Raw genomic sequence first — 26,465 nt, 5'->3', positions numbered from 1 at the left:
TCTTTCAAAATTACATGTTTTTTTACGATGTAATGTAATTTTGTATTATATAATATGTTCTAGTATTTCTCACTTCACTTTGCATCCGTTTATAATAGCTTTCCCAGGTTTCTCTTCTTCATTATTTCTTGTTGCACACTAGAATTCCATTATGATATTCCAGAACTTACTCAGTATTTCCATAATCGATGAGTACACTTTGAGTTTTCTTTTTTTTTAAACCACAAAAAAGGGGATCTTATGTGTCTTGTATGTATTGGTTTGTTTTCTCTTTCCCAGATTTTGCTGAGGGATAAGCGTGGTGCTAGACCAAATAGTATAAATAGTTTATTTTGGGGTATAGTTTCAAATGCATTCCAAATTGATCAAATGACCTTGTAGCTGCAAATAAGTATGTTAATGCACCTGTTTTCTCATAGGTCCATCAACATTTAATGCTTTCTCTTTTGTCAGGTTTGCCATCTCAGTGGAAGTGAGGTAGAATGTTAGAGCCCTTATTTGCATTTTGCTAATTATTAGAGATTTACAGCATTATTTTTTCCCTATTATAGTTTGATTTTTCCTTAGAAAACTGTTTATTCATATCATCTGAACACCACCACCCCCGCCCTGGATAAATGGTTCTTCTTCTTTAAATTTGAAAATCATTTTCTTGTATTCTTGGAAATGAGGACCCTTATCTGAGAAATTTTTTTTGGCGATCCCTTCCCTTCTAATTCTAGTTGTGTTGGTATTTTTGTGTAATTTTAATTTTATTAAACACTTAGCTACTGTGTTAATTTTCTCTTATTTGTTATATAACAAATCTGTTCCATTTTTTAGTCAGTATCAAATCACTTTTGATAATTAATGCTTTGTAGTATACTTTGAGACCTGGTATTGCTAGAGCTTCTTTCTTTTTATGTTTTTCCTTACCTTCTTATCTCTTGTGATTTTTGACTTTGCTTTACTCCAAATGAATTTTGTAATTTTTTTGTCTATAAAGTAATTTTTTTAAACCCTTCCCTTCTGTCTTAGAATCAATATTGTATATTGGTTCCTAGGCAGAAGAGTGGTAAGGGCTAGGCAATGGGAGTTAAGTGACTTGCTCAGATTCACACAGCCTGAAGTATCTGAGGCTAGATTTGAACCCAGGACCTCCAGTCTCTAGGCCTGGCTTTCAATCCACTGAGCCACCCAGTTGCCCCTTCTATGAAGTAATTCTTTAGTAGTTTGATTGACATTGCATTGAATAACTAAGTTAGTCTGCATAAAATTGTCATTTTTATTGTATTATATCTATCCATGTATAATTTGTATTTCTTCAGCCATTTAGGTTTATATTTTTAGAATGAAAGTATGTTTTGTAAATTATACTCATATAAATTCTCTGTGTACCTTGATAGGTAAAATCCCAAATATTTTATGTATTCTAGTTATTTTAAATATAATTTTTTTATTATATACTTTTCTGTTGGGTTTTGGTGGTAACAGAAAAATCCTGATGACTTATGTATTTATTTTATATTCTGTAACTTTGCTATTTATTTCATTAAATTTTTTATTCAACTCTAGTTTTTTTCCAAGTAAACTATAATTGCATCTGCAGAAAGTAATAATTTTGTTTTATATCTTCATGGCATTATTTGTACCATTTCTTTTTCATATGTTATTGCTAAAGGAAGTATTTCTATCAGTATATCTCAAAGCAGTAGTAGTAATGCTCAGTAAAGGACCACTGAAGATTCTTTTATTGGAGACTTTAATCAATTGGAGACTAAAATAGTAATAAGGATTTGATGGATCAAAGAAGAAAACACAGAAACAATTGGTAATTTCATTAATGATAATAACAATGATGAATTTTGCTTTATACCTTGCTTTATGCCTGATCTTACTGGATAGAGCTCTATTTTGCCCATAATCTATATAATGCTTGCTGGCATCTAGTTTTAAATTAACACTAGTTTTTGTATTAAAGAAAGGTTCATTATTCCAATTTTTAAAAAAAAAGGAATGTGTTGTATCTTTTAAAGAGTTTCTAGGGGGCAGCTGGGTAGCTCAGTGGATTGAGAGCCAGACCTAGAGATGGGAGGTCCTAGGTTCAAATCTGGCCTCAGACACTTCCCAGCTGTGTGACCCTGGGCAAGTCACTTGACCCCCATTGCCTATCCCTTACCACTCTTCTGCCTTGGAACCAATACACAGTATTGTCTCCAAGACAGAAGGTAAGGGTTTTTTAAAAAAAAAGTTTCTGCTGAATCTACTGATATAGTAATGTTATTTTTATTATTAACATGATCTATTACTTTGATGGTTTTACTAATATTTAACTAACTTGCATTCCCTATATAAATACAGCTTGGTCATAATGTATTACCTTTGTGAAATATTATAGTCACTTTGCTAATATTTAAAATTTCTCACATCATTGTTAGTCATTTTCATAGTCTCTAATGCCATAATTATAATTTAATAGTTGTGAAGTTCAAAACTAATTCTTAATCTTAGTATGACAAAATCCCCATATCTCCTCAATGTCACAAAATAAAACATATGTTAAAATAAAACTTAATTTTCTTCACATTTTTAATTTGACCTTTTTTAACAACAAAAAATCATTGATATTTATGAATAGTTGAGGAAATCAAATTAACTTGGAGTTAGCAGAATTCCAAGAATTGGGTAGAAGAGTAAGTGTTTTCCTCTCCTATTGTAACCAGTGGCAAGAAGAAACTAACCTCTTATCCAAATAGAAATATTTTATTTTCATTCCAATTCTACTGTTAATTCTAATCCATGGCTATGAACAAAAACCATTTTCAGACTATTTTGAAAATATCGCCATTGAACATTGCATAGTAACAGCAATGATGTAATGATGATGAGTTGTGAAAGACTTTGGCTACTCTGATCAATACAACACCATTCCAAAGGATTCATGATGAAAAAAATTCTGTTCATCTCCAGAGAGAGGACTTTGGAACTCTTAAGTGCGGATTGAAGTATAACTTCCTTCCTTCCTTCCTTCCTTCCTTCCTTCCTTCCTTCCTTCCTTCCTTCCTTCCTTCCTTCCTTCCTTCCTTCCTTCCTTCCTTCCTTCCTTCCTTCCTTCCTTCCTTCCTTCCTTCCTTCCTTCCATCCTTCCTTCCTTCCTCCCTTCCTCCCTTCCTCCCTTCCTCCCTTCCTCCCTTCCTTCCTTCCTTCCTTCCATCCTTCCTTCCTTCCTCCCTTCCTCCCTTCCTCCCTTCCTCCCTTCCTCCCTTCCTTCCTTCCTTCCTCCCTTCCTCCCTTCCTTAATCCAGAATCATGTATTGCATGATTTCTCGTGCATAACTGCTATATTCTTTGCCTTCTTGGTAGATAATGGAGGGGTAGGAAGGAAAGAGATTTTTAAACAAAAAAGAATGTTAGTCATAACAATAAATACTAAATTAAAAAAAATTAAGAGTGCTTTTGTGCCTTGTGGTAATATAAGAAAAAACAAGGCTGAATAAAATGACAAGGTCAAAATATAAGCAAAGGAAGCATGAAAGATAATGTGTGTATATCTACATGTAATGTGTATATATATACTATACATACACAAAATTTGGTTAAATTAACCTAATATGTATTAGTTACATGTCATACTGCATATATATTGATTTAATAAATACTATAAAATTACACAAGAAAAAGAAACAAGTGAACATTTTAACTATAGAATTGTGTGTGTGTGTGTGTGTGTGTGTTTGTGACTGTATGTGAATGTGTGATTTAAGGGTATTGTTTAGTTGAAAACATTTCTGCTTGCGACATAATTAATCTCTGAGTATATAAGTAGGGGGTTGACTGCAAAGCAATTAAGAGTTCACCTTTATGTTCCCTTATCCAGCTGCTGCCAATCTGTCCATTTTATTCTCCCAGGTTTTCTCTAGTTTTTTGTTTATTTTTATTGAACTTCTATAATTAATTTTAGATAGGATTTGTGTTTTTTAATGTGACTGAATTAACTTACATCATTCTCTGATATTTTCTCCTAAAATTTGTCATTAGTTATAGTTAGGGGGCAAGAGTGTATGAAGATTTGAATTCTAGTCCAATAAAAACCTCTGCCAATTGTTATTTAAGTTTTGAAATTCTCCTTTTTGGATCATGACTTTTAATTGTACATTTTGTTATGCAGAATGAAATTCAATTTTCTAATCATCAGACAGAGTCATATTAATGATATAAAGGTCTGATGTCCTACAGAGAATAAGCTATGAAAACCTGTTTGTTCCTGTCCTATATTTCATCAAGGAAGCCCTTGATGTATATGTAGATCATTTTAATAAATATGAGAAGGAAAACATATGGGTTAATACTTTGATATTCTTTGTAATTGCACTTGGAGGAAATAATATTAATTACAATATTTTTTTTTTATCCTTTTAAAATCTTTCTTCCCCCAGCAATCCAGTTCTACTTTCAAGATTACCTCCTCTAACATGATTATCTTTATTGTGTTCTTTCTAGACATTGTTTTTTGCTTCTTATATTCTTTTTGAATTGATTTCTTATGTTTGACACCTTGGGACCTGAGGTATTGGCATATGCAATTACACTTGAAGATATATCAAGTAAAAGCATTGGCAAATTTGGTCACTTTTCTGTTCGTTTTCTTTTTACTGGTTTAATCCATTAATAGTCTTGAAATGATAATTTTTCAGTTGAGTCTCATTCTATTGACTTATTTTTGCTTCACTGCTTTTCATTTTTATAAGGTAATACTGCTCATAATCTATGAACAACCTACTCTTTAATATTTTAGAAATGAATTTGTATTTTCAACTAGTCTTCTTGGCTGCTACATCTCTTTTCTTGTCAATGATTTCAAGTCTTTCATAATATATTACATTTATGCAAGATTCCAACATATACAATCACTGATAAATCATTTTTCAATGGCTTCCTGCTTATTAATATAAATGGTAATAGAATAGAGACATGTTCATGAGAGATACTTGCTATTTTCATGGCAAATATGAGATCATTGGATCATGGTAGTATACTTTCCCAAAATTACTCAAAAGAAATTATCTTTGAAAAATACCCTTTTCCCAGACTATACCATGCAAATAGATATCTAGTCTATTCAGTCAGTACATCAAAGTACATAAAAAATATAGATTAAATAGGCACTGAAGAAGAGCAATGTGCTTATGGCATACTTTCTAGTCGTTATGTTTTGCTTATGTTTTTCAATTTATTTTTAACGAGTTCTACTCAAAAAGGAGTAAGAAAGAAAGTGGGATTGCATTTGGGAAATTGTGTAGTGCTTCTCCTAATCACAAGCTATTTCCTGATACAAAGATCCATTTTTAATTACATGTCCTAGTGATGGGTGTGGTGTAAATTTTGGACCATTTTAATCTCTAGTGAATAAAAGATATTAATGGCCAAGAGTAAATGGAGAGATGCAGAGCTGGTGCAGGTAGGCCACAGTCTATTTCTGGTAATCTCCCATGAACAAGGATTATCTTAAGGGATGTTATTTTAGAAATATATTTTGAAAATTTGGAAAGGGAAAAGTGTTGGTCATGTGATTAGAATAAGATTCAGCTGTTCAAGGGTTGCAGTGACATCTTATCACTGTACAAAGATGTAGAGGAAGGCTTCCAGTTCTTTGGATCCTTAATACAGTGTCTCCTGAGCACACAAACAAGAATTTCAGAGAAGGCATTTATGGCTTCTAATCTGTTTCACTGGAATAGATCAATGAGATCACAAAGACACACTGATATGTGAAAGTATGTTGAAAATCTTAGTTCCATTTATTAGAGATCATAAACTTAGCCAGAATTATACAGCTTTTGGCAGAAAAAGAAATTAGAATCTAAAACTGGTAACACTTGTTTTTCTTCAGCAACTCCTTGATTCTTAGGTAAAAAACTTCTGGGAAAAATGGGAGTGAGTTGCAAATAGTTAAAAGGTGCTCTTTATATTTTTAGATTTCATTTCAGGTGAGAAAATTGTAGGCATTTATATGCTTTCAGCATAAAGGAAGAATAAGATATTTATTTGTGTTAGGGAACTGCAAGTTCTAAGCCTTGGATTTTTGTCTGTTATTTTCTCTGCTTACCTTGCCTTTTGCCTAAGGCTGGTGAGAATGTAACTGGAAAAAAAGAAAGAATGAATTGGTGTAGGGAAACATGTGGTCTTTCCTTGTATGCCAGTGAGGGGTAAGGATCTAGGTCCTTCATGATTTGAAAACTTAAACCATTTTTTTTTGCCGCCTATCATGAGTGAAATATATTCTATGTAAGAAAGCCACTGTAGGAAGCACAATTTCTATTTGAAGCAGGAAAATTAAGCAATGGGGTATGAGAATGGATGAGATTATTGAGAAAAATATTTTCTTTTCAAAATAATAACAGGAAATTATTCACATAGTACTTGAAATTTGTGTAGTACTTTTTCCACAATAGCCTTGTGAGATATATAGTACAGATGTTATTTTTCACATAAACATTATGTATAGATAAGGAAAATGAGGCTCTGAGAACTAGAACTCAAACCTAAGCCTTCTTACTATATCTGGTGATCTTTTCCCTATGTACTGTGTTGCTATGTGTATGTATATGTATTGAAAAATCTTAAGAGTACTATACAACTTCATTGTTCAACTTTATGTGGAGTCTTTTCATCAGGGGGCTTTCAAATTAAAGTACATTAGAAGAAAGTTGATTGTTTCTCTTGTGTGTTATATACATTTTTGGAGTGTTTTAGTGTCTGTATTCCTTAGAAGAAGGAGCAGTTTAAATATTGGCAAATATTTTAATGTCTTATGTGTAAAAGGAATTGAATAATTTTCTGTTTGATCAAATTCCATACTGTATTCTCTTTTCTTTTTGTAGAAATTTCAAGAAATTGCAGAAGAAAACGTGGAAAAGTCAGCACTTATGGAAAAATCCAATGAACAGTTGGTTCTTGAAAATTCACAGTTTAAAAATATGTTAGCTGAGTCTCAGAAGGAACATACATCCTTACTGGCAGCCTGTGCATTAATGTCTGGTGCTTTATATCCTTTATATACTCGGTCATGCGCTTTGTCAACACAAAGAGACTTTCTTCAAGATCAAGTTAACACTTATGACCTGCTCAAACAGGAAATAAGAACTCTGGTTCAGGCTTTGTCTGATGTAGAAGAAAAGAAGCAAAATGAAGCCAAGTTAAAGAAAAAACATTACAAAGGATTGATATGTGTATTCCGGAAAGGTGTTATTGCTGTTTTAGCAGCAAAAAGACTTCAGATTCTTGGCCAAAAGTGTAGCTCCCTTTTTACATGGATGGAGAGCTTCAAAGAAGGCATAGGAATCTTAGTATGTACGGGAGAACCCAAAGAGAACCATACTTTGCCAAGTAAGATAACTTGTTCTTTCCTTATTGTACTTTGCTTGTGAGTTAAATATAATCTATCAATATTCATAATAATTTTATGAAAACTATTTGAAATGTATAAGAATAGAATAACATTAATATATAAAATATTTTTAAATTGGCAATTATGCTAAAATTTTACAGAGTAATTTTAGTGAATTAAGGAAATCCAGAGAATGTGCCTATGTAAAGTGTCATCTATGTAATGTACACATCAGTTTAATGTGTGCTTATTAAAGTAAAAACTATTTGAAGATTTCAATGAAAAATCACCTTGAATTTTTCAACTAACAATATTTTAAAAGACATTTTTAGAGCAAAAAATAAACCCTTACTTCTCTTCCCCCAGTTCTTAAAAGACCTCTTACAAAACAATTTAAGTGATAATTAAAGAACCTTTCCCCTTTGTTCCTATACTTTTTTATGATCTCATTTAATAGTGAAAACATAAATAGTGTGCACCAATTTCCTGGAAGAACCTGAAACACTTGGAAAGAATTATTTGCATATTTTATTTTCATCCATTTCTTAAACAGCTAATTACCACTTATGTTTATATTTAATTTAATTTTGTGACAATTCACTTTGGATTTCTCCCCATCTCAGGGCATCGAACAGAGCAGATGCATTGTCTTCAAGCAGTTAATTGGCTTACTAGTTCTGAACTTCTTACTGCAGTAATCAGTTCTATGGCTGAGTTACAGGAAGTGGTTAGTAAAACAGGTAATATTTTCATTTTCTAGGATTATCTTTTAAAAAGATGATCAGAAGTGCTTTATTGCAAATTTCAATGCACTATTTTTACTTAGAAAATATTTAATATGTTTGTCATTCTTTAAATGCAAAGGCATGGATTATTTACATAGGCATATGTAAGTTAATTGATAAACTACAAACTACTAAATTCTCTTTGTTTTTATGGAAAACTGAATATTAATTCTATTAAATTTGATAATCTTATTTTGTTTTCCTATACTTGGTTTTCCTTAAAGGATAAAAAAATTTGACTTAATTCTCATCAGCTTTGCTACCCATGTGTCTTTATAGACACTGATTGTATTTATTTTTTCTTTTACTGCATTTCTGTTCATAGCTCTAGTTTTTAGAAGAAAATGAATTTATCACTTAACTAACCATAATATTTTCCTTTAAATTTCAGTAATGTGATTTTACTTACCTTTATAGTTTAAGTAAAGTCAGTCAAAGTAGACTGCTTATTTTCACTAATCAGCAGTTCTCAAAGTTATTTGTAGTTTTGTATATATAGCAAATTCTAAATCTAAACTCTATGGGGTAGATTAGTTGCATCTATCTGATTATTGATTTTTAGTTGTTTTAATTTCAGAAATTTATGTTTTTCCATATTTGTCTTTATTCTATTACCTTGTTCATATTGACTTCATATTTTTTATGTTCAAAAAGTAATTTATTTCCTTTACTTTTTTATTTACAGTATTAGTAGATATGTATCCTTTTTGGGGGGGATTATTTTTAAGGAATATTGAATATGACATTTTTGGTGATGATTTTCTCATTTTTATAACCAATATCAAATGTATTCTTGGTTCTAATTTTTTGGAGGAATATAGATTTATTAATTCTTGATTATTTAATGATTATAGATTACTTAGAAGTAATAATTATTAAGAAATCTCATGCAGATCCTTTCAAACAGATAGTCTGTTATTATTGTCTTAATGTATATGTCATACATAGAAAGTATTTAGATTTTGCATATGTACGTATTATGAACGTATAGTTGATCTATATATTCATAACATGCACATTATGAATGCATATTCATCTATGAAAGCATATACAAATTAATAATTCTGAAGTTATTTTGACCAATGATATCAGTGGAATAAATGTGTACTATGTATCACATCTAATGTTTTTAAGCAACAAAACTCTTGCATTTTTAAATTTTTGTATTCTTACTTAAAGATGTAAGCTTTATTAATTTGAACTGAATTTTTAAAATTGTATAGGTTAAAAAAGTTGAGTTCTTAGAGGAATTCATACTATTTTGATGAAAGAAACCACAGAATAGTACATGTGAACTATTCTAAAATAAATATATTCAAGCTTATTTTTTATACCTTATTGTAGAAGTACGTGTAACATTTAGGAAGCCATTAATTTGTTTGAAATAAATTTCTGCTCACCAGGGAGACCTATGCAGTACAGCTAACCTTTATGCCAAATGGGCTAGTAGACTGACTATCATTATGGTATCCCTAATGATAATATAATAGTAAACTAATTGTACTTGTTACTTTTTTTCTCATAAAAGCACTATGAGGCCTATGAAGATGATATTTATGATGCAATTTGACCTTGTCAGGAAAAATGTTGTCTAAACACACCAAAAATTAATTATTACTATTTAAATTATAATCTTTTAATTGAAAGGGAATTTGATCAATGTTTTGACTATTAATATTCATATTTTTTCCTTAGAAATTATATGTTGATTTATGGATGTTTTTACTATGATTTTCATATGATAATATTGACAGGAGGGTTTTGCAACAGTAACATATACCTGGATTGGGTCAGAATAAGGTTAGATTGACTTGATGGTTTTTCTGGAAATTAGAAGTCTAACCTTAGATTTTTCTAATGGGAAAATATGAAAAAATATTTTTACTATAATTTAGACAAATAATAGTCACATTTACTTGAAAATCTCACAATTTCAGACTACTAGAGTTTGAGGGAATACATTTGAAATGGAAGTTTAAAGTTTACTTTTCAAGGAAAATCAGTTAAAAAATTTTAAAATATACATGAAGTAACTTGAAAGAGGCTAATAGAATTGTCAAATTGTGATCCTTTAAGATTATGATGAATAGAAAAAGATAGTCTACATTTAACATTTTATAATAAATAATTGGGGTTGAATATATTTTATTCCTTTATGAATTTAATTGACAGGATTTCCCCACACTATATTGTCAACTTTGCTGAATTCATGACATCTATTTGTTAATCCATACTTTATCAATCAGTAGCCACTTCTAATTTAATTTCTTATTACTAATATCAAAGTAATTTCCTCAAGATCATACAAATAGTAATTGGCAGATCTAGTATCTGAATAGATTCTGTGACCTTTGATCCAGTACTCATTCCATTAAGGGCTGTTCTTTTTCATATCTGGCCTCATGTTTGCACTAATATATCTATCAGAAGAGAGTTAACAAGTATTTATTGTTTACTATGTATTAGGTATGATGAATAAATTTAGAAATATAGTTCTGTCCTTAAGTTCACATTCTCATTAGTGAGGTATTTTAAAAAAATTATATACTCATGATGTATACAGTGCAAATGGCAGCTAACCTTAAAGAGTTATCTGGTGGGAAAGTTGTGAGTGGAATGGCAAAGACCTCTTGGGGAAGGTGGTATTTGACCAACCCATGTCAGGGATGCCAGGAGGTGGAGGAGACTTTTGGAATGGGGGACAGCCAGAGGAGTGTCATTGTTTTGGGAGAGGGAGAGTCATGAGTGAGAAACATCAAGAAAGTAAATTTCATTGGATCATAGATTGGGTGGGAATAAAGTATAATAGGAATGGAAAGTTAGGGAGGAGTCAGATTGTAAAGATTTTAAAAGCCAAATACAGAATTTTATATTTGATCCTGGAGATAATAGAGAGCCAATTGTAGATACTGGAGATATCTTTGGGATATCTAGTTTGAGATGTATAACAGAAAATTGGTTAAGCTTTAATGGCTTGTGTTGCACTAAGACTTTTGAGATACCCTTTATATACTTGGGCATCATCTTCATAGACTTGATAATTAAAACCACTGAGATGATGAAAAAGGAGAGGAAGAACATGAAAAGAATTTGGGAGGATACTCACAGTCAACATGCATGACCTGCATGAGGAAGTCAGACAGTTACGAGAAGAATCAGATGCAACAAAAGTCTCTAGAAAAGAAAGTATTAGAGAGAAGAGAATAATCAACATCGTCAGTAGTTGGAGAGCAGTTCAGAAGAATGGATATAGAGAAAAGATCATTAGATTTGGCAATTAATAGACTGGTTGTAACTTTGGAAAGAGTACTTTCAGTTTAATGATAAAGTTAAAGATCAGATTGCAAAGAATTTAAAATCAAGTGAGAGGGAGGTGGGGAGTACTAAGTTTTAGACATCTTTCTTAAGGAGGTTAGCTGAGAAGTATAGAAGTTTTAGGTGATATCATCAGGTGACAGTTTTTAAGAATCAGGGAGATTTGGGTATTTATGTTTAATGAGAGAGTGATAGAGAGCAAGAGTCAGAGACAGAGAGAGAATATAATGCCATAGAATCACTCATACATGCAGAGGGATTTGCTTTGACAAAGAAGAGGGGCCATCTCTTCATGTGTCAGAAAAATAGAGGAGATAGTGGAGGAAGATGTGTGAAAAATATGAGATGTAGAAGAGGGAGGGCAACTCTCTGCAAATGTCCTGAATTATTTTGGTGAATTACAAGGCTTGGTCTTCACCTGAGTAGTGCTGCTTGAGGAAGTACCATTGTAGATTTAAGGATGGATGAAAAATTTTGGAAGTGTCGATAGGGTAAAATGAATTGAATCATCCAACTAAAGTGAAGTCTCAGTTGACACTATATAATAAATTTGTAGTCAGCCTAGTTGGTGTAGTTTTGTAATTTAGTTTCCTTCAGCAGCATTTGAATTGGAAGAAAGGAGGCAGATAATACAAAGTTGGCATTTGACAATGCAAGATTTGCAATGGGATATAGGAGCTATTTCCTGTAGTGGAAAGCATAGTAGAGAGCTTAATTGTTTGCCCCTACTATAGAGATCTAGAATGGATGAGAGTGTAGCAAGAGCAGAAGTGATGGTCTGGGAATGAACTGATGGGAAGAAGCAGAATGAAGATTAGGATTAATTATAAGGCTGAAAATGAAATAAAAGATTAAGATCAGATAAAGGGGATTTGAATAACAAGTCAGAGCTGTTAATTGGAAAGCAGAACATCAAATTAACTTGTGACTTCTAGGTAAATCATACGATGCTAGAAATGATATTTTATTTTTAGTCTTTAAGCATAGGACTTGAACCATTGTGGGATCCTATTTCTCTGTTTATTAATTATATAGATCAGTTCCCAGAAATTTATGAAATGACTATGACTTCTTTTTTTTTTAAACCCTTACCTTCCATCTTGGAGTCAATACTGTGTATTGGCTCCAAGGCAGAAGAGTGGTAAGGGCTAGGCAATGGGGTTTAAGGTACTTGCCCAGGGTCACACAGCTAGGAAGTGGCTGAGGCTAGATTTGAACCTAGGACCTCCCATCTCTAGGTCTGGTTCTCAGTCCACTGAGCTACCCAGCTGCCCCCGACTACTATGACTTCTAATGAATTTGAATGTTCAGTGGTGGAGGAATGAGTACTCATAACTTACTATTCACCTGGTAGCCCTGTAAATTCAAGAAGGAAGTATAACAAGGCAACTGTCATTACTATATTTCTCAACTGTGATAACTCCTTCTTGTAGGACAGAGACCCCAATTTCAGGTTTTCTGTGTAAATACAGGACAGGTGGCAACCTTATTTGCTTTCATTAAAGTGTTTGTCCATTTGAGATAAATTACTTCTTCCTGGCATCCAAATGGTATGCCTGTGAAAGATCATTTACCTCAAACAGGGGAACATGTTATTTCTACTGAAAGTCTACACCATTAATTATTATGGAAATTGACTAAAAGAACTCTCCAGATTTAATATTTTACTTCATTTGTTCTATATTATACTTTACAAGATAACTTGAATGAAAAATTCCTGCATTTTTGAGACATTTATTAAAAAAACTAGAATTATATTCATGGGGGAATTTAGATATAGATTTCCTTTCTAATTGAATGTGATTTTGGGGAAAGATAACTGAGTGGACTTTGGGCACAAGAGTACTGCCTAAAGTTCTTTTATTATTTCACTTTGTCTTTAATATTATAACAAACTCTACAATCAAAACTGATAAACTTCAATCTATATTTAAATCTTTATATTCAAAGCTAAGTATTTAAAGCCTTTATTGAATCCAGGAGAATTGCATAAGGAAAATCCAAAATAGAGAAATTGTGATGGAGAACATTTAGGTAAATATCAATAATGGGTAAAACATAAGTGATCTTGTCATTACAGATTACCCAGACAGAAAGAGGAAACAGATGAGAAGTTTGGAAAACAAATCACAAATATGGCAGAGAAGCAAGATGTAGTAGTATTTGGGAGACTTTAATTATTCACAGATCTACTGCATATCTCTATTTTATCTATATCTCTCTCAGTATTGCGCTTCTCTTTTGTTCGTGTCTATCTTCTCAAAAAGGCAACTAGGTGGTGTGTTGGATAGAATGCTGGGTTTAGAGTTAGGTTATACTTATCTTTGTGAGTTCAAATCCTGCTTCAGATACTTAGCTGTGGGACCCTAGGCAAGTCATTTAATACTGTTTGCATCAATTTCCTTGCATAAAATGAACTGGAGAAGGAAATGACAAACCAGTCCAGTGTCTTTGCCAAGAAAATCCCAAGTGGGGTCATGAAAAATTGGACATAATTGAAATGACTTAACAAGTCTCCCCCAAAACTTTAATTTTTTTCTCTAGTAAAATGAATTTTGGACCAAAAATGGCAGGACAAAAATAACTTAAAAGGCAAATTCTTAACTAATGAAGATTTTATTTCCCCTGGTTCATATGAAGAGTATTTCTCACATGCTGAAAGACCTGTCTGATATGGATGCCGCTGTAGGGAATTGTCCCTAGACTGTGGAGTTTTAGAGAGGTCCTATAGTGCTATAGAAGAGCACATGGAGTCCTAATGTTAAAAAAGGTGAAGGAAATAAACTAGAATGGTACCTGAGATAGAATGTAAAATGCAGTGTATTTAGTTTTTAGTTTTCTTTAATTCTTTAATTCAGTGTATTTAATATTTAGTTTTCTTTAATTCTTTGACTCTCTAAGGCCAGATATAGTATATACCTTCTCTCATCATTTGTGGATATAAAAGAATGCTTTCAGAATTGTTATGTTTTCATTTTCCCTTTCAGTTTAGTCAACATCTCATGTTGACATATTCTGTGATTTGTTGATACAATTATTAAAATGAAATATAGCACCAGTAATTTTTTAAGATTAGTGAAATATTATTTTAAATTCTTGAACAAAATTTAAAATTGAGTTTTTACAATGTGGTTTGATAAAGGTTGTAAAACTTAACTTTTAAAAGCTGAATGATAATTCAAATACACTTACTAATTATATAAATTTAAAGAATCTTAGCATTGGAAAGTGATCATAGTAGCCTTTCATTCCATTCCCTTTCTCACTCAGAATGCCCTCTTTCGACATCCCTATCAAGTGCTCATCTTGCTACTACTTGGAGAACCTTTAGTGAGGAATCCCTCCCAACTTCTGAGTCAGTTCATCTTGCTTTCAGGCAGTTCTACTTCCCAGAGTTATCTTAACTTCCACTTTCTAGATCTGCTTTCTTAGGCCAAGCAGAACAAATCTATTCCTAGAATTAAGCAACTATAAGTGAACAAATATTTATTGAACTTTTGCTCTGTGCTCAGCATTTTCAGTTATTGGGGAAGTGAGGGATATTAAGGAGAGAATACAAGATACAATCTCTGCCTAATAATATAAACACGACATACATGTGAATAAAGACACACATTATATATTCATTATTTATGTTATTTATTGCATGTGTCTATTGCACATTGTGTTAGGTCAGGAGTCTTCATTTAGTTTTAGGCAGTATGTTTTCTCTGTCATAGAATCTATTCAAATCTTTTTTATCCTTGAAGTACTTAATAGGGTTTTCATTAAAAAAAATCCTTCCATATTTTCCATATGTAATAGGTATAGATTTTATTAATGGTACTTTCCATATGTTTACCATAGAAAGCAGAATTATTAATATCACATTATTTAGCACTAGAATTTAAATGATTAATAACTGCTAGAAACAGGTAGTACAGGAGATGATTATAACGTTGCCCTAATGTCACAAAATGCTTATTAAATCTTGTGTTTTATGAGTTTATGAGGCAGAAGATACCTATATGAGGTTATATAGCACATGAATCCAACCTTAGAATATTTTTCTCTTGTGTGAAATAAAATGATATTTTAAAAATTAGTTCACAAACCTCCAAGTCTATCACATTAATTCATTCAACAAACACTACCATTAGTTCTTAGATGAAAAATATAATTATTTATTACGATAATTTAAGTAAAAAATCTTGGTGGATTATGTATAAACTAAAAATGTTACCTTTTATTCTTTTTTTTTAATACACTAGGCTTGTTCTTATAATGGAAAATATGTTTATTTGTGTGTTTGGAACTTCACAAAGTTTTATTTTTTCTTAACTCAAGATTTAAAGAAAATGTTTAAAGTAGTTCCAGCAATAAGAAGTTCTTGACATGTAGAAGGTTATACTGCTTAATGTAAATAAGGCTTTCCATGCTTGTCATTTTATGTTGATAGTATCATAAGACAAGTAACGACAGATTAAGACCTGCCTAGTAGAGGGAAAACTAAATTACAAGACTTTTATTAAGGCATAAATAAACCTATTAACTGTTATCTGGAATACCAATTAGTAGAAGGAGCACTGACAATTTTATTTATCAACATTAAACACAATTATTAATTATAGACCTGACGAATCTAGCAGTAAGCAGGACATGTTGGGTGTGCTGGGGCCTTAAGTCCATTATATGAGAAGGATGATTACCAAAATCCTGTGGGGAAATAAGTAATTGTAGTTGTAAAATTTTAATTGCCTTTGAATAAGGCAAATTATATCCTCTTGTCTCAGAATATAAATAGTATGGCATTAAGGTACCCAGCTACCCTAGTTGGAAACAGGAAATAATTTAAGGTGTTATGATTTATAAGCTGAGTTTTAAAATTTCTCTGAAATGACATTCCTTAAAGTATAAGAAATTTTCTTTATTTCTTATATAATACTATAGCTATATTCACCATGCTATTAAAATGGATAATTCTCAGCTTTAGATTAATAGAGGGGATATTGCATAGTAAGGAGATAAAGTTTTGGATGAATGACTATAGGTGATTACAGAAGTAATTGGAATGTTTTTCATTTAAGAAAATTTAATTCATTATAGTTTGAAATGCATTACTGTAAAATGAGTAGGAGATAAAAACAATAGTTTTGATGTTTTTACCTGTTTTTTTTTTTTAAAGATCCAAATTCTAGGCTTTGTGGACACTTACTTATAAGTGCAGCCAGGAATTCCTTTGCAAAACTCATGGATAAAATTAGCATGGCAATGGAGAACATACCACTAGGAAGTAGTAGAAGTTTTACATATACAGAAAAGGATTCTCTGGTTCAGAGATTGGCACGAGGACTTCATAAAGTTAGCACAGAAGCCTTGAAATATGGTCTAAGTGGTCCTGTGCCCGTTATGGTAGGTATATTTAACCCATATATATATTTAACCTTATATACATAATATTTTCACAATATTGTGGAGATTATACTATTTTCTGTTGGCTTTTACTCATAAATTAGATTTTAAATCAAAATTGTTTAGAGCATATACTTTGCCTTGAGAGACATTTGACATAATGCAGGGGTTCCCAAACTTTTTACACAGAGGGCCAGTTTACTGTCCCTCAGACTGTTGGAGGGCCCAACTATTAAAAAAAAGCTACGAACAAATCTGTATACCACTGCTGTCTGGGATAGCGGAGGCTGCAGTGGTGGCTGGGATGGGTCACCCCTTGCACAGGCCCATCACCTCCTCCACTATACCAGGCAGCAGTATACACAGTGCGGAATCCCCTCCCCCAGATCACTGCTCACCATGCTGACATCTTCCATTGTGCAGCCACATAATCCTTCCCACAGCGCCTCGTTCTCGTTCAGTTACTCTCAGAAAAAAGGCACCCCGCAAAGGATTATGTCACCGGAAGTACTACTATACGTGAGTGACGTCACGCTTTGTGGTGCTACCACATTCACGGCTCCAGGATGCACCCACATCCTGGGCTCCTCTCACTGACTACCGATGAAAGAGGTGCCCCTTCTGGAAGTGCGGTGGGGGCCGGATAAATGGCCTCGGGAGGCCACAGTTTGGGGACCCCTGCCATAATGGATAGAGATCTGGCTTTACAACCAGAAGTTCATTCTTTCCATCTGCAATTGATTCTGGAACCTAATTCCATTTGAATGTCACCATTTCAGACCATTTGTTCCAACACTGGACACTCTCCCATGTACTCAGACATACTGAGATCAATGAGGAGTTGGTTTGTTCTTTGTGCCTCATTATCACTTCTAGCCCCTCCTTCTCCTCCCACCATTTGACTACCTCTCTTCCTTTGTGATTCACATGAACCATTTCTGTTAGCTAATTCAGCTATAAAGTGCTTAGCACAGTCCCAGCAAGAGGCTATTTGGATGATTATCCTTAGTGTCTGATGGATAGGTTGTTCTGTCTCCTTTCTGAAAGAATTCATTTCTAGGCTCATAGGTTTCCCTTCCACTCCAAGTTCCAGTGTCAAGATTAAAGGGCTGGATTGAGAGCCAGGCCTAGAGACGGGAGGTCCTGGGTTCTAATTTAGATTCAGAGAGTGTGACCCTGAGCAAGTCACTTAACCCCCATTGCCCAATTCTCAGTGCTTTTCTGTCTTGGAACCAATACACAGTATTGATTCTAGGATGAAAGGTAAGGGTTTAAAGAAAAGATTAAATGACTTTGCAGTGTATGTAATACCTTCCCTTTAACACCTTTACACATTGGCTTTCCAGTTCCTTAATCTTGTCAACTCTCATGTGGGAGATCTTCATTGTACCTTAGCCACCTATGTTAGGGATTGACAAACTCCAACCTGTGGGCCAAATTGGGTCTACTGCTTCTTGTCTGGGAACTAAAAATGGTCTTTGCATTTAAAAATGATGTATTATTCTATTTAAAAATATAAGGAAACATTTCTACTTGCTGGCTGTGCAGAAATCAGTATTTGTCCAGATAGCTTAATTACTGACCTCTAAAATACATAGGATAATAATATTTAGTATTGATATCTACTAGAAATGCTAAACCTGTATGATTCTGAACTCTGAAACTTCTTTCTTACCAATATTTCCTATTCTAAAATTCTTCCCTCTGCCCTATTCTATTCAAAGCTTTTATTCTTCATTATTATAACTTAGATGAAGCAGCCTTGGCATAAAGATAGAGAAATCTGGCTTGAAAATATGGAAGGAAGGCCTAGGTTCACGTCCCACCTTTGACACATATTGGCTGAGTGACCCAGGGAAATCATTTAATCTTCAATGATCTAGGCAACTTCCTTAGGATATAAGTTGAAGAGGAAGTGCTGACCTGCATTGGTATAGGGAGTTTTCTCATATAGTATAGTTCCGTATACCTGTGAAATCATAGGTCTAGTCCCTATCCTTATTTCTGCATTTGGCACAGTTTTAGTTTGTTCAATATGTATATATGCAGATCTTAATAATTTATATAATTTCTTATTCTAGAAAAATATTAGTATTAGTATAAGCTAATATTTAAAAAAATAACTAGAGTATAAAAAAGAACTTATCACTGCTCATAATTCATAACTGTACTAACATCATTATAGGTGACAGGGATATTTCATATTTTCTTAACACTGTTAAGGTTAGGTTTTCTTTTTTCTATTTCTTATATTTTACAGAAATGATTGTTTAGACAAAACAATTTATCCTTTCAAATTACATAAATGTGTCTCTAGATTTTAATAACATTCAGCTTGGTTTTATTATTATTTTTGAATATTATCTATAAGAAATTCTTTTAGATAACTGATTTAATGGTAAAGCAGCCAGTTTCATAAGATCTAAAACCATTTTCATTTGCCAACAGAAAAGTATAGAATGTTTGCAAAAGCAGATATATGAATTTACCCAGCGATTGCATGCAGCAGAAGTTGAACGTCGTTCACTCCGCTTAGAGGTCACAGAATTTAAAAGGAGTGTTCATGATATGAAAAAAGAAATTGACAGAGCCCAGATCCTCCAAATGCAATTAAAAGAATTTAAGCAGTCTGTAAGTATATTCGGTTTAGAGAGTCTGTCTTGGAGATGCTTTTCCTATTTATACACACTACATATGTGTGTGTATATTTGTGCATGTATGTGTATATGCATACTGTATTTATAAATATGTGTGTATATAGCCTTATTTCTTGTTTTTCTAAATAACATATTTTTTATTTCAGTAAAGTTACCCTTTAAAATGCTACCTACTTAGAATCCATTCAAAATAAGAGAAAAGACTGTGGATTTTTTTTTTTACAAAATTTTCTTTACATATTAATTATACTTGATTTTTTTAGAATATTTTTGCTATTGATATGTATCATACCCTTTTCTGAACTGAGAATTAAAACTACTGCCATTCTCATCTTATCTCCTACCTTTATTGTTTTATGTCCCTTGTTTTTGAAGAAGACCAATGCCATCGTGGTGTTATGTCTTGACTTGCTCACGAATTGGATTTAAGTGAGGCAGAGTTGCACAAAATCATCAGCCTCACTCTTTCTTCCAGAGTCAGCAAATCACAATGGTAAAACAAAAGTCAGGATGACTTGTGATGACCTGGGATGCAGTGGATGACCTTGGCATCTTCCATTATCTGACCAAGCTCTAAGTGCTCTAACTCACTGATGACTCTGAGGTCTATCTACCCTCAACCAAGTTAGACTATGAGATGGTTTACTGGGACAAGAAAGCTGAATTGAAACCCAGGTCATTTGAGCTACCAATTTATTTTGATAACACAGATTATGATAAACTTACCTGCTCAAAAAGGCATGAAATAATTATTCCTAAAGTTTCTATTCGTTCAGGAAGTGTCATAGATCAAAATGGTCTGTATTAGGGAATTCTTTATTGTTATACAGGAAATGTTAATAATGATATTATGTTGGTGCCCTTAAATATATACAAATTAATACATAAATTAATTCATACAAATGAAAAGAATCATAAAATAAGAATCATGGAATGTTAGAGCTGAGTGGGACCTTAAAAATCATCTAGGCATTTTTAAAGTAAGGAATCTGAAAGAATCTTGCCCAAGACCAGATAAATAAATTAGTGAAGAGCCAATATTAAAAAGTTGATTAAAAAGTTTCCTGACTTATTAAAAAATAATGTATAAATATATATGTGTACGTATGTTTATTTCTATGTCTGCATATGTTTATATATGTGTGAATAGACAGACACACAATAGTGTTTGGGTATGTATGCATGTGTGTATATATGGATATGAACATATAGTCCCACTCCTGACACTGTTCCTTTCTATCTCCTGACAGTGCCATTCCTCGGATGTAAGCCCATATCCCTGCACTCTTGGCCTATTGCAATAGCTTACTTGTGGGTCTGTCTGCCTCAAGTTTCTCCACACTCTAAAATAACCTCCATTCAGCCATGATAGTGATTTTTCTAAAAGAGTACCCCACTACTCAATAAACTCCAATGACTCCCTATCACTTCTTGAATCAACTAGAAAATTCTCTCTTTGGTATTCAAAGAACATTATAACCTAACCCCTCTCTCCCTTTCGAGGCTTCTTGTACCTTGCTTCTCACCATGTAATCTTTGATCCAGTGACACTGGCCTCCTTGCTGTTCTTCAAACAAGACACTTTATTTTTCACCTCTAGTAATTTTCTCTAGCTATCTCCCATGCTGGAATGCTCTGTGTCTTCATTTCGGCCTAGTTGCTTCTCTGGCATCCCTTAAGATCTAACTAAAATATCATCTTCTACAAAAAGCCCAACCACTCTTAATTCCAGTGCCACCCCCCGTTCAATTATTTTATATTTCTCTGTAGATAGGTTGCTTGTATATATTTGCTTAGTTTCTTTCCCATTAAATTGTGGGCTCCTCAAGAGGAGGGACTTTGTTTTGTCTCTTTTTGTATTCCCAGAGCTTAGCACAGTGTGTCTGGCACAGAGTAGGAGTTTAATAAATGTTCATTGACATTGGTAGAAACAAAATTGTTAGCCTGAATGTGAAAAATCCTGGTAGTATACATGGAGCTGAGACTCTTAGGAGCAGAATTCAATTGTCTACTCTCATGGCTGACTCCCTATAGAGCTTCAACTTGCACCATTACTTTCTTTGCATTTAATGTATCTAGTTTGCACCTGTTGTAGGTTCCAGTACTATATCATATATAATCTACTGAGAACTAAAAAATTATCTATACTCTATTGGTTTCAAGTCCTCATCATTGAGAAACTGATGCCTTTTAGCTTTTATTTAACCACATCTATATTTCTAAATGACATGGTGACTTATAGAGTAGCCTCTGCCCTCTGTAAGAATGGCTTTTCTTAATATCAGGATTATAATCTCCTTGAGATGAAACGGTATCACAGCATCTTATTTTATAGTAGGATTTAATTATTTTTCTGATAGCTGAGAGTCTATAATGTTTTAAAAAGGGATGTTTAGTTTGTAACTGAGAGGTTAAGACTTTCAGTATTGAGAGGGGGGAAAGAGGAGAACCTCCCTTCTCAAAGCAGGGTTCAGGGGAGATAGCTGATGTTTAGGGTTGACTCAGAGAGAAGAGGGAGGATTTGAAGATTTTCCCCCTTCTGCCTTCCTTCCTTAGCTAAAGCTGCTCTCTCCGATTTGTTTTTGTTCCTCCCCGCTCTGCTACTCAAGACCAAAGGGTCTCCCCTTGATCTGTTCACTCACTTTCAGGTTGGGGAACAGATAACTTTTTTTTTTAAACCCTTACCTTCCGTCTTGGAGTCAATACTGTGTATTGGCTCCAAGGCAGAAGAGTGGTAAGGGTAGGCAATGGGGGTCAAGTGACTTGCCCAGGGTCACACAGCTAGGAAGTGGCTGAGGCCGGATTTGAACCTAGGACCTCCCGTCTCTAGGCCTGGCTCTCAATCCACTGAGCTACCTAGCTGCCCCCGAACAGATAACTTTTAATGTCAACTCAATCAGGTAATACAAAAGTAATAACAGGCAGTGAAGGATGGGGAAAGGAAAGTGGGAAAAGGGGATCCCTGTCTCTATCTAAACCCTTTCCCCTCCCTCCATGAGTTTTGGGGGAACTCAGACCTTGGCAGTCTGAGCCCCCTGAAAGAAAGTCAGATTGACTCACCCCTGAGCAACAGGAGCTGAGGTAAAGTATGCTCAGGTTTCTCTTCAGAAAGTCCCTTCAATTGGGAAGTGTTGGGGGGAAGGATTTATAGTCACGAGCAGGAAAAAGTGGGTAACACTCAGGAGAAAATCTTTTTCCCACCTTCTGTCTTCAGCTTCTCAAGACCAAGAGACCAACTCCTCTCCCAGCCAGAGTCTCCTCCTCCTCCAGATTCCCAACTCCTGGGGCCCCTCTCCCCTTGAGGTGATCAATTTCACACACTCTTCAGCCTGGCACTTTTCTTATGTGCGCAACCTCTGTCACAATAATCATAGTTTCTCCTTAGAAGGCACACTATATGAGGAAGAGGACAGCATAGTAGGAAGGAAGAGAATAAAGCTCCACAACACAATTTCTTCCCAGGGACCTAGCAAACTCATGATGAAGTCCTAGTTGGAAAATCCATGAAGTAATCACAAGATAATGTGTCCAGTCCATGGCAGCATAGAACTGTATAGTCAGAGAGGTCTTCCATTTCCGTAAGTTTAGGTGTCATTTCACCTAGTTTTTGGACAGTTAAATTGATCATATAAATTAAATAGATGAATATTCAGAAACATTTAGATTTCCCTTATTAACTGGACAAAAAATAGAAGGTTCAATTGATAGAATATTTGCAAAAGAAATTTAAAAAGCTTTAAATGAACTCCCAGTGGCATGTGGGAATAGAATAAGATGGATTTACAAATTAGTTTATCAAACATTCAAGGAAAAATTTATTCCAATATGACATAAATTATTTGAAAAAAAGAATTGAAGGGGTCCTTCTATGATAAAAATATAGTTTTGATATCTAGTTTAGAATGAGTTAAAGTAGAGAATGCAAATGAAAAATCAGTATTCCATAAATATCAATGGAAGTAAACATTTGAAATGAAAGTAAGAAGAATAGAGCAACATATGGTGATTATACTTAATTACTAGGTTGAATTCATATGAGGAATATAGGACTGATAAAATATTAGGGAAACATTAAACATATCATTAATATCAGGAAAAGGAAATTATATGATTATATCAGCAGATGTGGAAGATAACTTTTTTTGATAAGATAAATACCTATTCCTGTTAAAAATTCTAGAAGATAAATAAATGCATCTTTCCTTAATAAGGTAAGTAGTATCTAACTAAAACCAAGAGTTAGCATTACTTATAATGGAGCTTAAGTAGCTGCCTTTCCAAAAGAATCAACCATAAAGCAAGGATGTTAGTGATCACCATTACTGTTCAATTTAATATTAGAATTGCTAACTATACCAATTAGATAAGAAAAATAAATTGTAAGTTTTTCTGATGAGATCATCATTACTTAGAGAATCTAAAAGACTAATTAATGAACATAACATCAGTAAACAAATAAACTGTAGATTTATGGATAGGAGAGTTCATTACCAAATGAGATTAAAAAGGTCATTGAAGGTAAAATGAACAGTTTTGATTTATATTAAAAAAAAGCTTTTGACTAAACATAAAGAGGTAAAATTTTAATGAAAATAGGTTACTAGGGAAAAATTTTTACAACAAATTTCTCTAATAAAACTCATTTCTAAGACATGTGGTGCTGATTAAGATTTATAAAAATAAGAGCTATCCTGTAGGTGAGAAATGATCAAAGGATAGGAACAGGTATTTTTTCACATACACACAAACACATTTATTTTTTATTTTTTTAACCAATTAAATGTAATCACAAATTTTCACAGAAGTTTTTGGAAGTTAAATGATCCAGATTTTCTCCTCTCCTTCCTTCCTCCCTCCTGGAGCTGGCAAATAATCCAATCTATGTTATTCATGTTTGCAAAACATTTCCATATTATTCATTTTTTGTAAGTGAATAATCTTATAAAACCCAAACCTCTAAACATATACCCAAATGAACAAGTGAAAAATTGCATACTTTCATCTGCATCCCTACACCAAAGGTTCTTTCTCTGGAAGTGAGTAGCAATTTTTTTGTCATAAGTTCTTCAGAATTGTCCTAGATCATTGTATTACTGATAGTAATTAAATCTGTCACATTTGATCATTCTACAATATTGCTGTTTCTGTGTACAATGTTTTTGTGTTTCTGCTTATTTCACTCTGCATCAGTTCATGGATATTTTTCCATCTCCTGTAATCATCTTTGAACGGGTAATTTTAGAAACAAGAAATTCTATCTATTGATATACGTATGAAAGTAACTGATTCTGAGGCTCCTTCTCACATCCATTAGACTGTATTTGCTGTTTGCTGTGATTGAATAACCTCACATTTCTGTATATCATTGCATCAATTCATAACCAGTTTATACTTGGTTCATTTTCTAGTTATTTTGGGCTTTGCTGATTCTATATACTTACCTTTCTTCTTTTGGCTATTTTTCCAATAGTCTCTTTTTGTTGGAGTCTAATATAACTTAAAAACTTCTAAAATTAAAAAAAATGTTTCTTTTCCCCAATATCAGTGAGGGAGGGAATAATTAAAATAACAACATATCTTTAAGATCAAATGATTTGAGTTAATATGCAGTCTGTTGCAATAAGTGGCAATATCTTCTTAAAATTTTTTAGGATTAAGCACTAGAATATTAGAGCATAAATGCTGGATTGGAATCTACTTGAGACTTTTAAAGTTAGATAAGATCACAAACTTAAGGGAGAGGGAAAATAGCCTGCTAAATTTGGCTTGGCCATCTGCCCTCAAAAGGTGCCAGAATTGTTTGATGGACAACTTGCAAGGAACATAGGCAGAGCACAGCACTAGATCACTGAAACAATGTTTATAGTGTATGGAGATTCCTCTCCAAATAATCCATTGTTGAAAATGATGGAAGAGAAGTAGCAATTCAGCCAAATCCTTCTGCTATTCCCTTCCTAACAACTTTAAAATAATTCCTCAAATCAAATTATTTTTGTAGCCCAAGACAAGTTAGGAATTGACAGGAGAGGAGGTCTGAGACACTGGAGTGGGGGCCAGCCCTGAACCTTCCTCAGTGGCAGCACTGGCTGTGAGTCATGGAGGCGAAGTGGCCAGATGACCTCAGAAGAATCTTTGCTGCCACTGAGGATACAACTCGGGATTGTGGCCATTCTGTTGTCCATGTGTCATTCTGGGTCCCAGTCCCAGGGAGGAGGACACTTGGGATTGATCATGAGAGAACAACAGTACCAAAGTCGAGAGGAGCACTAGCACTCCCTACAGTACAAGAGCAGGGGACCTGGTCACAGTTCTGGGGCTAGGAGGAGTCCTAGAACTTGCAGCAATGGCGGAACAAGGGACCTTCCTAGGTGAAGACAAGAGCACAGACCAGGAGATCTCTGGGATTACACCACTTTTGAAGCACTGAAAACTTGCTAAACCCCAGAACACGTTAGAAAAACAGTAGCCGGAAAAAGCCTGATGCTTGGCATAGTGCCTGCTCACCCTGAGGTGAGGATAGCCTCACTTTAACATCAAAGTTTATGGGAAAAAAATAGGCTGGAATAGCAATCAGACAACAGAAAAAAGAAATTGACTATAAAAAGTGACTAGTGGTAGACAAGACCAGGACATAAATTCAGGAGATAGCAACATGACAATAGCTACAGTACAACTAATAGGACATAAAGCTAAAATGAATTTCAGGAAGAATTAAAGAAATAAAAACACTAGAATAAACACTGGAAAAATGAGAGAGATGTATTATGAAAAGAAAATTAACAGCTTTGGGAAAGGACAAAAAGTACTGAAGAAAATAGCACCTTAAAAATGTTCATGTCTAACTCTTCATGATTTCACTGAGGGGTTTTTTGATAATCAAGATTCTGGCTTTGTTTGCTTTTTTCCTCTTCATCTCATTTTACAGATTAGAAAATGGAGGCAAACATGTTT

General features: G+C 33.5%; 1 protein-coding gene across 18 annotated transcripts in view; it reads left to right on the top strand.

Annotated features, from left to right (window-relative positions):
- CCDC171 (coiled-coil domain containing 171) overlaps positions 1-26,465 on the top strand; it is a 543,314-nt gene that overhangs the window by 265,888 nt on the left and 250,961 nt on the right. For all 18 annotated transcript variants that reach the window (XM_056805336.1, XM_056805339.1, XM_056805345.1 and 15 more), the window contains 4 exons: positions 6,861-7,365; positions 7,990-8,106; positions 16,631-16,857; positions 19,306-19,488. In XM_056805336.1, coding sequence (XP_056661314.1) covers positions 6,861-7,365; positions 7,990-8,106; positions 16,631-16,857; positions 19,306-19,488 — 1,032 coding nt within the window. The remainder of the gene's footprint in view (positions 1-6,860; positions 7,366-7,989; positions 8,107-16,630; positions 16,858-19,305; positions 19,489-26,465) is intronic.

The sequence above is a fragment of the Monodelphis domestica genome, chromosome 7 (assembly GCF_027887165.1).
Source record: "Monodelphis domestica isolate mMonDom1 chromosome 7, mMonDom1.pri, whole genome shotgun sequence".
Classification (NCBI taxonomy): domain Eukaryota; kingdom Metazoa; phylum Chordata; class Mammalia; order Didelphimorphia; family Didelphidae; genus Monodelphis; species Monodelphis domestica.
This window is presented reverse-complemented; position numbering and strand designations above follow the sequence as displayed.